Source organism: Pygoscelis adeliae, unplaced genomic scaffold (genome assembly GCF_000699105.1).
Source record: "Pygoscelis adeliae isolate BGI_AS28 unplaced genomic scaffold, ASM69910v1 Scaffold27, whole genome shotgun sequence".
Taxonomy (NCBI): Eukaryota; Metazoa; Chordata; class Aves; order Sphenisciformes; family Spheniscidae; genus Pygoscelis; species Pygoscelis adeliae.
Window position 1 is genome coordinate 2,427,483 of NW_008825410.1, and position 10,783 is coordinate 2,438,265.

The 10,783-nt window shown below is 36.1% G+C and overlaps 1 protein-coding gene across 1 annotated transcript; it reads left to right on the plus strand.

The window, feature by feature from the left end:
• Window positions 1–255: 255 nt before the first annotated feature.
• On the plus strand, window positions 256–9,772 carry FAM133B (family with sequence similarity 133, member B). Its single transcript, XM_009330513.1, has 10 exons — window positions 256–274; window positions 1,125–1,222; window positions 1,923–2,001; window positions 4,248–4,322; window positions 4,496–4,528; window positions 4,941–5,009; window positions 5,607–5,702; window positions 6,941–6,988; window positions 8,779–8,874; window positions 9,668–9,772. Exons 2-10 carry the CDS (start codon window positions 1,131–1,133, stop codon window positions 9,770–9,772), a joined length of 693 nt encoding a protein of 230 aa, XP_009328788.1. The 5' UTR covers window positions 256–274; window positions 1,125–1,130.
• The last annotated feature ends 1,011 nt before the right edge of the window (window positions 9,773–10,783 follow it).

Genomic DNA, 10,783 nt, shown 5'->3' on the forward strand with positions numbered 1-10,783 from the left:
GGTGGGGGGAGCAGGAGGGGAGGCAGCAGCTGCTGCTTTTGACAGCCTTCACAAATGGCCACTTTCTGTGCATGGTGGTTTCTGAATGCTCATTTTATGGCCTGACAAAAAGCAGCGTCGGACATGTAAGAGCTACATATGTGGTCAAATCTTTACTTTAAATCTACAAAATGTTGGTACTCTTAAAAAAAAAAAAATTATCTCAGAATGGGCAACCAAAGCTAGTCATTGTTTTGACCATTTGATTTTTTTTCTCATCTCCGAACTCTGAACAGTAAGAACAGTGTGTATTATGTTTTGCAAAAGTAAACCATGACGTGTTGGGATGACGTAGTGATAAAAGCCAATGAGGTAAGGGGGTACATGTACCTCCCTTTTGCATGAGCAAAATATTACTGGCATTAAAAAAAAGTGAATAATTGTTTGCTAGATTAGAGTTTTTCCATTAATTGCTGAGGCGGATTATGGATTCGGAGTTTTAAATTCGTCTTTTAGAACCTATTAGATTTTTAGAGTGAATAGGGAGAGAATGCACGGGTTTGAAAGATGGAATACCTCATAACATTGGGGGCTCGGGGGGGGTGTATTTTTTTTCCTCCTTAAAACAGCCCTAAGTCACAGAATTTTCATACATGCATAATTGTAGCAGAGCACCACCGCTTGCTTGTTTTGGTGTTACAGCAAGAAACTTTATGCAGAATTTGTTGAATCTACTATCATCAATTTTGAGCAGAACTTTAGAGGCATAAGATCAGTTGTCCCAGAGAGTAAAAGCTGAAATGTAATTACATTTTCCACATCCCAAGGAAGAACATTTCAGCAATCATGATACTGTACTCCGTTTGCAAAATCATTGCTCAGGGAGGGGAATCATTGTAAGGAACATGGTCTCTTTGTGGATGAGTTCTTTCTGCCGCAGTGTATCAAACTGAAAGCACTTACATGAGTCTTTCTGCCAGACTGAATCAACTCGGTTTAGTTAAATATTTTATATTTTTAGAAACAAGTCAGAAATATTTTTCAGTGAGTGAGAAAAAGTTTCTGTGAAGAACAAAAAGGGCAGATTTTGGTATCATAGCACAGCTGATGAATTTTATATTTCTTTTTGTTGTTTCATATTCAAGGCCTATATGAATCCCATAGCTATGGCCAGAGCACGAGGTCCTGCCCAAAATTCAGGACCAACAATACAAGACTACTTGAACAGGCCGAGACCAACATGGTAAGTGGCAATACTTGTCTGCTCTTCTGAGTGAAAGATTTGTTCTCCCTTACGAAGATGACACAGTTACCTACCTCCCCCCAAGAATACACATTAATACATTTTGAAAGATTCCTTCTCTCTGGCCAAGGTGTTCTTTTCTAAATATGTATTCAATCTCCTCTTTTTAAAAACAATAGTATTTCATTTTGAAATGCATGTTTCTCATTTGTCTTTAAGTATTTTGGCAACGGTTTCTCAGAAGAGGAAAACGTTGGTTGTTTTACCTCTTTCACAAATCCTAATGCTTAAAGCCTGCAGATATATTTAATTTTTAAACAAAGTAATCTCTAGAAAAACATTTTGCTGGTATATTCTTAGAACACGGTTTACCCTACCCAACAAAATCATGACTTTGAGGTATTTATCAACAACTTACCTTATGTTCAGTCCATTTTGCCTCCTCTCATATAAGACATTAGAGAGCAATTTACCTAATTGCAAAGTTAGCTTTAGATCTTACAGAGGGATTTAACTACTGTACTTAAGTTATTAGGGTTAGATTACCATATGCATAACATCTAAGATGCTTTTACTCTTCTTTCTGTTGGAAGTTCAGCCAAAGCTAAACTTCAAAAATCTACAAAAAAGTTAGACACTGAAGAAGGTATTTTTAATTGTGGAAATAAAGTAATTGTGATCTATCATCCTTTTTATGTAGGGAAGAAGTGAAAGAGCAACTAGAAAAGAAAAAGAAAGGATCCAGGGCTTTGGCTGAGTTTGAAGAAAAGATGAACGAGGTTGGTAATGTTATTAGTATTCTTCTTATCTTATATGCTACTTTTCTTCCGTTATTGTTAGCAGCACCAAGTACCCATAATATTTCACTTCACTGAATCTTTTAATGAGTAAGTGTTTTGTTTCGTTTGTATCGGATGTTAAGGTTACCCCTTAACCAATGAAGAGCTGCTCTCAATTCAGAGAAACACTATATAAGAAGTTTTGAAAATGGCTGCTGAATAAAACTTGAACTTTTCATAAATGTAAATATAGTTATATAAATGCATGTGTTTAAATGAAACTCGTGCATTTTCCAGCATGATAAACTAACATCTGTTGTGCTAATCTTCACTTGTTTAAGGTCACACAATCCAAATATATTGGAAGGAGGTGTATTACTGGAAACAGATGTCTTTGGCAAGGAATGTACATGTAATATTGATAGGGGAGAAGGCACAAAGGATGGCCTTCAATATACAGATAGGACTAGAAAGCACTTCTTCCTCTCTTGTCCTAAGCTGATCACATTCCATGCTGGTTCCCTACTATAAATGCAGCTGTTCTGGTGGTTGTGTTCAGTACCTACTGGAGATCAGCATGGTGTGAGAAAGTTTCACATATAACTCCTGTGGTATACATAGGAAGAAATTAGTATATGATGAATTTAACTGTTTCTTCTTGGGTTCTGGTATCTTGGCATAAGCTTCAAGCAGTAGTCTTCATCATTGTGTGCGAGTTTCTGGTTGAAGTAGATTATGCTCCTCCTCTGTTATTGGGAGGGCATGGTACCTCTGCTCTTGCTATACCTTTTTGCCTAAGAAGTTATACCAGTATTTGGAGGGTCACGGGGTGCTATTCTGAGAGGATCAGTTGTTCTGCGCTCTGTGAGTTTTAGCTTCGTGATTTTGGTTTAGTATTTTATCATACTCCTTCCCTGCTTTTATCTTTGCTTTATTGTGAAATAATTGAAACTGGCATGGATAGAAGGTAACAGCCTTTCAGTATGGCAGAAGGGTAGGAAGGGGTGCAGGGAATCGTGAAATGGCCATGAGTTCTTCCTAAAGCTCCTAAGAACAAATCTCTGCACAGTTGAAAAGATTATAAGTCTCTGAATGAGGTGCTCTCTCCTATATTACTGACAGACGTGCTTTTTTGTTTAAAACATAACACTAGCACAGTCTTAAAATAATTTCAAGAGGACGCCTGCCTAATAAAGCACAGGCTGTTGTTAGAGACCCCTGGGGTAGCTCTGGGTAGCTGGTGTATCAAAGTACACAACCCGCTGCAATACTGCATAGGTGTACGGACCATGGAAACACATTACACGCAGCACTGTATCCTGGCTAATCTGCCATGTCTCTCAGCAGCATTTTTCATAATTCACAGTATGCTGACTTAGGGATCTGTGTATCATATTGCATTGCACAGGTATAATCTTACTTAATTCCTGATATTTCTGTCCCTTCAGCACAGTATGTGGATTATTGTTGCTTTGCCAATACAATACCAATACAGCTTCATTGTGAGGAAAGGGGGGATCCGAAGAATAATAAAGAAGGGAGCACGTTGTGTGTCTGACACAGGAAGCAGGAATAGCACAGGTGGAAGCTAGCAGCCTTTCAGTCTGATGGGGGCAGGTTGGATGTTTCAGAGCTCTTGAAGGGGGGATTTTAGGTAGAGCTAGAGACCTTGTGAGGGATTGAAAAGGAGAAATGAGAGGAGACTTTTATCTGTGCAGTATGCTTGGCCTAATAAAAATAAGAGTGTTTCTATGAAGATGTGTATAATAATTTAATATTCGAATCATCATTGACACCGACAAGGCCCAGTACAGACACTAGAGACACCCATACATTGAAGAAGGACCAGGAGAATTTGTCTTGAAATTTTGCTTTGTGATTTTAAAACTAAGACAAAATAGGAATTTTTCTGGTAGGGTACCCTGGCTTTCTAAAGTGCTCTAGCAAGAACACTGTGATACAAAAGCAAAAATACCATAATTGATGACCTTCAAGATAAATAACAACCTCTTAAATCCAAATAACTTGAACATTAAGGTGTGAACTAACACAGTATTTCGATGAATATTAATCTTCTGTAAAATAAAATGCATTATAGCCTTGGTTAACATTATATGTTGTTTATTTTCCGTGGGTTTTGTGAAAGCTGTAATGTCAGGTAGAGGACAGGATTTTGAAAAAGTCTCTTGAAAAAGCTGTTTGGAAATGACACTCGTGTGTCTGTTTCTGTTTGGTTTTGTTTTCAGAATTGGAGGAAAGAACTGGACAAACACAGGGAGAAATTAGTGGGTGGAAACGAGAGTTCCTCCAAAAAGAAAGAGGTAAGTTATTTTCAATTTCATACAGTCTGTGTTTGGAACTGGATTTATCATCGATGCTGCCAATACAGAATGTCATAAATACATTTTAAAAGCCAGCATCAATGTACGTAAACCTAAATGCACGACAAAATAATATGATGCCAAAGTAACATTTGTTTTATTCTATTTTTAAGAAAAAGAAAAAGGAAAAGAAGAAATCTAATAGGGTGAGCACAATTTTCAGTTTTCTGAGCTTTTTTGCTTTGGGGTTGTTCCTATTTGTCATTTAAGTTCTCTTGGAAAGAGAAAGTATAGCTGTAATTTTGAATTTAGCTGTTAAATTAACTGATTTTTATTTGAGAGGGGTGGCGTACATTCTGTACAAGGAGAATTTTACTTCTGCTTAAAGGGAGAAAAAGAGCATTAGATAGATATTATTAAATGAAAAACATTAGAAGTGACTTTTTACAGTTTTATTTAAGAAAATCTATGTAAGACCAGCATCTTGGAAGTAAAATTCCATTGATAATAGATTGCAAATGAAGACATTTTAAAGAGAGTGTTTGGATGGACTTTTGACTATTTGCCAGACAAAATGCTGCATCTCACAAGCTTCACTTTTTGTTGTGTTTGGTCAAGTTGTCTTCATCTTCCTCTTCTTCATCAAGCTCTGATTCTTCCAGCAGTTCATCTGATTCAGAAGATGAGGTAAGAACTAATGTATTAGAATCTAACATGTTTTGTTTATGAGGCTTATTTAACACAGATTTTGGTAATATGTTTTAGAATATTGTTTGAGTACTTGGTTTGCATAAACCTATTTAATTTTTATGCGTTTGGTACATAGAAAAAAGTTGTAAATTTTAGATATATATCTGTTCAAGAATTTCTTTATGAACACTGTAAATTTGGGTGGCTGCCTTGTAAACTGGATCCATTTCTGTTTCAACATTGACTTGTATGCTTTTTCAGTAGAATCCCCCATCTAATCATAAAAATGCAAACATACCATTTTTACTTTTTAGCAAAAATCTTTGTTGCAGATAATCAGATTCTACAGCACACACCTAAATAATAAACAGAATCTAGAGAACCTGGATTTTTCACCAGTTTATATTTTTTCAATGCAGAAGAGTTATGAAGGTCCTCTGCTAAAAGAATCAATTGTTGTGTACTTTATTCCTCAAGAGAACACAATAACATGTAGGAATTTGGTGTTCCCTATTCTTTATATTTAATGTAAGTCTTTAGTGAGAATAAATTCAGGGTTGTGTTTTTCTTTTTTCCTACAATATTTGTGGATAGGATAAAAAGCAAGGGAAGAAAAGAAGGAAAAAGAAGTATCGTTCCTCACGGAAATCTTCAGCAAGCTCAACTTCTGAATCTGAGTCAGACAGCAAGGTAAGTATGCAGATGTGTTAGCCTCGGCAAGTTTTCTTGATCTGAGTTATAAAGACATAAACATTTCTGACTTTCGCATATCAATATTTTTTTTTTATCTTCCAAATGTAAAGCCATGCATTCTTATTGTAGCTGAGCTGTGCTTGTATCTTCCAGATGCAATCAGGAATCTACCTCCGCTGGCCACAATGCCTGGCAGAAATAGTTCGATCTTTAGAAAATGAACACACTTTATTCCAGCAATTTTTAGCTATTTTTCTGAATTCAAACATATGCAGCTTTTGTGCTGCTCTAATGTTTAGTTTTAAATCTACATTAACACTGAAAATTAAATGTTCTGTGAAATTCTTGTGAATATGCTATTTAATTGAACACCATCTGTGAAAATACAGATATTGCAGGATATCAGTGGCCAGAATATTGCCTGTCTAAATATCTGTGGACTGAGTAGTTTCCCAAGTTCCTGAGAACTGAGCCTTTTCCAAATGCATATTAAATTGAGGGTGTCTTTTTCCTTTGCTGAAAGTAAAGCAATGTACATACACAGGCTTACTGAATGAACAAAAAAGTGGAGAAGATATATGAGGCAATTTGTTCTGTTAGCATTTTTCAGTGTTACAATGGATAACAACTGTACTTCTTGCCTAAATGTTAATAATACAGCAAGTTGTTAAGATTCTGTGTGTAGACTTTATCACAGGCTTTTACTGGAATACCTAATTCAGTGTGGTATAAACTGTGATGAGTCACTGTTTGCATACACCTATGAATTTGTGCTAATGGGAGTTTGAAAACTTTTGCTACATAAGGGGACACAGAGATACCCTTAGGGCTGAAATTGGAAGGCAGAAGACTCCACGGAAATACCTCCTTAACCCCTGACTGATCAGCGGAGATGGGCATGGATAGGGACTAAAGACTGTTACATGTTACACGTATGTTATATCTGGTTACAGTAGTGATAGCTGGTATCCTTTCCAGGGGCACTCTACGTGTACTGCAAGTACTCTGTTACCTGATTCCATACAGACCTTTTCACACTGCTGGTTGAGGAAATTAGCAGCTGCATCAAAATTATGGCTCTTTCATATTTTTCCTGTTAACTGCAAGGTAGAAAGAACAACTTCAAAGAATGACCTTCAGTAGACGGAAAAAGACAATGGGTCAGACTGCTTTTGGGATTTCTACTTTTTTCCTGAAATGATTTTGTCATGGTTTATGTTTTTCTTTCTATTTAGGACAGCACAAAAAAGAAAAGGTCAAAGGAAGATTATGAAAAAGAGAAGGTATTTTTACTCTTGAAATACTTATATCAGAGCTGCATTTTACATACATAATGGAGCTTGCTCGCTCCCCCCCCCCTTTTTTTTAATTCAAATATCGAATGCCTCAATTTACATCTATGGAAATTTTCTGTCCAAAAGTACACAGAAGGTATTCAGTACCCTCAATTTGAGGTAGACTTTTAGTTGGATTCAACTCCTGTTTTAGTGATTGTTGTTAGTGGAAACTGCTGGATCTGTTTTTGTTATGAAGGTAAATGAAAAAGTATCTAATCTGCTGTAGTATATCAGCTGCATTCTAGTATTTTGGGTTTTATCTTGAGCAGTCACATTGAGCTAAAAATATGTGTCATATTTCAGTGGCATGCCTGGTAGGATACTGGCTTGTTGCTGTAAATTACAGAACATCAAGCAGAGGATATATTTATCTAAATGTAGTCATAATTATAGATACTGTACTTATGACAGCTTTGAAAAATTCCAGAGAAAAATACATTAGCTTAAGAAAAATGACTTCATTCTGTATTTTCTCTGAGCATGAAAACCTTCTCTCTTTCCCACCACCTCACCATTTTGTACACACATCTGAGGACTTTCTTCCTTCCATTAGGTTTAATGCAAATAATCTTGTTGACTTAAATTTCAGTTATTTCTACACTATCTGTAAATTAACAATGCTTTCGGAGTCCACCCTGGTCTTTCCAGTTACCTTTCTTATCACATCGGCCTCTACTACTACAGTCAACAGTATTGACTTTGTACAAATTCTCCATTGCATAAGGCAAATGTGTTGATTTTTTTTTTTTCCTTGTTCCTGCTTCCACTTCAGAGCTTCCATTTCCCACCAGCTCCTTTTAACTTTGAGTAGCTTCTCTTCAAAGACCAAGCGTCTACCATAGCCCCTTATTCTTGGTTAAGCTGTAATGCTACTTTCACCCATCTTCTGAAAGCAAAGGGCATTTGGGGACTAGAGGTCTTCCCCTATGTGAAGATACCCTGTCTCTCAAATGGGCTGCATCATGTGTACTTTTCACGAGTACTTTTGCAAAAGGATTGACGTACCTATAATAGACAAAATAGCACAGCTGAGATGTGTGACCCCACCTTGCAAAAAGACAATTAGCAAGAATTTTTTCAGTTTCTGGCCTTAGAAATTGAATGGAAGAAAGTAGCTTCAGTCTTAGGAACACCTTGCCTGGTCCAGAGCAAAGGGGGGGCAGGAAGTAGCTCATCAGAGCAATCTCATGCAGCATCAAAATTTTAAAATAAAAAAAAGATTGTCCTTTAGATATACTGAGATGATATATGAACTGTTGAAGTGCAGCTGGAAAGGACAGCTTGTCCTGGCTGAGCATAAATGTAGAGGAGCTTTTTTAGTTTCATCAACAAAGCAAGAGTCTGAAGCTGCAGTGTTTGTATGCGCATATTCTCAATTTACATCTTCATTTACTCAGTAGTATTTAAAAGTGGCAAAACATTTTTCTTTTCAAATGCTTACTCCTTCATGTGTTGTTATTTAAAATAACAGACCATACCGTAGTATTATTCCTCTTGCTCTTAGAAGGCTGCTGTATCTTGGTAACAAGAGAAAGGAATATACAGAAAAAGATTATTTCCACTAAAAGCATTTTAGCAGTTGGTAGGCTAATTTGTTGATGATGAGTAATTAGTTTAATGTCAACAATATTTAAAATATTTCACAACTTAGAAATAATATTTCAGTCTAAGTTTTAAGCAGAAGTTTTATAGTTTGAAAGGCCTGACTTTACTCACAAATACGTTACTTTGTGTAGGAAGGCAAAAATCACCACAGGAAAAGGAAGAAAGCCGATCGTGGTGATGGACCTTTATCATCAGAATCCCTATCAGAATCGGATCAGACAGAGGAGGTCAGTGTGAAACCTCAATTTCAGGCGTTATAATGCTTTTAGCTTACTGATGCTCATGAGTGAATGAACGAACTAGCTTAGATTTAATATATTACTGAAACTGTTCTGCTCTGTACAGTTGAATTTAGGAGTGCAGCACATTCAAAGTTGTTTGTAGTTTTCTCTTTAATAAAAACTTCTCGTAAGAATTGTTTAGTACAGCCCCTATCACCTACAAGTCATTTTGAATTAATTTTCTTGAAAATTTTCAACGTTTTATGGATATTTTAGAGCTCAATGAAATGAGGCTAAGTGATTGGTGTGGCGTCCTTCACAAGATTTCTCTCTGGTGTTTGTGACTAGATTGGCAGATTTCAAGATGGCTAAAATTTTTTGGCTCCCTTTTCCAGTGAATTAAAAAATTTTGGACATAATAATCTTACTCTCACCCTTGTGTAGATCTACTTTGAGGATTTGTATTCTTGTAGGATTACAAAATTTGGGAAGGTTCCAATGTGTTGCGTTTTTTCATTAAGAATTTTTGCCACATTATTAGCTTAGTAATTTTAACTTTATATCTGTACAGTTTCTTGTTCTGCTGTGTATTAAAAGCAGAGTGTGTTCCCAAATTTGATGTTTATAGGATAATGCGTATTACACACAGATAACCAGTGTTTCTTCACGGGTTTTTGTTCAGTATGTTCTGCCACTGTTGTGCCATCATTCATTTACATGCAACAAGAGCTCAAAATTTTATTTAAAACAGCATTTCCAAAGCTGCTCTCCCATTACATTTGATTTAATTTTTTTTTAGGTGCAAGCAAAAAAGAAGAAAAACAATGAGGAAAAAGAGAAAACAGCAAGTATCCTTCTTACTCATACTGTAGTTTTAGGACATAAAGACTCTATACTTGGTTAATTTCCAATTTCACATTTTTCAGTAATAACATGTTTTATAGCAAAAGTCTACTGTCACATGAATCTAAATTAACAATTTCTCTATTTACCTGCTGAAGTCAGTTTTTCAGTTGTTGACTTAAAGGAAGAGTTTGTCACTATAGATATTTGTCACTATATAGATACATATGATTTGAGATTTATACAAGTTTAACACTTACTGTAGCATATACTTTACTCTGTATCAACCTGCTGGAACTACTAAGATCCATATAGTATTGGGTAGGGTAGCAGTTTGCCACACAGACATCAGTGCTGTTCCTGTGTTAGTGTTCTGTATAATTCTTCCTCGGTAAGCCCCCTTTACCAGACCATGAAAAGGGCCTTAGGACATAATCGCTGCAACATCTATACTAATATAATTCTTCCCCCAACCACATAAAAAGCTGTCAGCAACCTGCTGCTTTTCTCAATTTTGTTGATTTGTTTCTGTTGGTAAAAGTGAGAGGAAGGTTCGGCAGTGATTTATATAGAACTCAACATTCATCACATGTACCTGAGGCTCCTCAGTTAGGAGTATAGTGATTTTGAGATCCGAAATGGCCACTCAAGATGTCTGTGTATCTTTCTATCTCCCCTGTCAGCAACAGTGTTCGCAATTAGACATCTCAAGCTGTCTAGATGAGTTAGGACGAAGGGAAGGCTTACATTAGTCACCTAAAAATCCAAGCATAGGAGTATCAGTGATACTCAATACACATTTTCCATGGAACTCGTTTGTTTTTTCATAATCTTATAAGCTGTTTGCCATAAAACTTGTAGTGACTGATTGTGGGTTTTTTCTTAGAAGAATTGTGTGTTTAAGTAATATGTGTAAAACAAAGCTTTTATACCAATATTGTTTTGTTTACATAATGCTACACCTATTCAGGAATTCCAGTTGAAATTCTGCTTGCAAGAAGACAAGATTGTATCTCTCAGCTTCTGTATTACAGTGATCAGGATAATAACTTCAGGACTAAATCCAGTAGGG

Excerpts from the sequence above, each read along its gene's own strand:
- FAM133B (XM_009330513.1), top strand. The coding sequence starts at position 1,131 with ATGAATCCCATAGCTATGGCCAGAGCACGAGGTCCTGCCCAAAATTCA. Across the intron at positions 4,323-4,495 it reads GTTCCTCCAAAAAGAAAGAG|AAAAAGAAAAAGGAAAAGAA; the intron begins GTAAGTTATTTT and ends TCTATTTTTAAG. Across the intron at positions 5,010-5,606 it reads CATCTGATTCAGAAGATGAG|GATAAAAAGCAAGGGAAGAA; the intron begins GTAAGAACTAAT and ends ATTTGTGGATAG.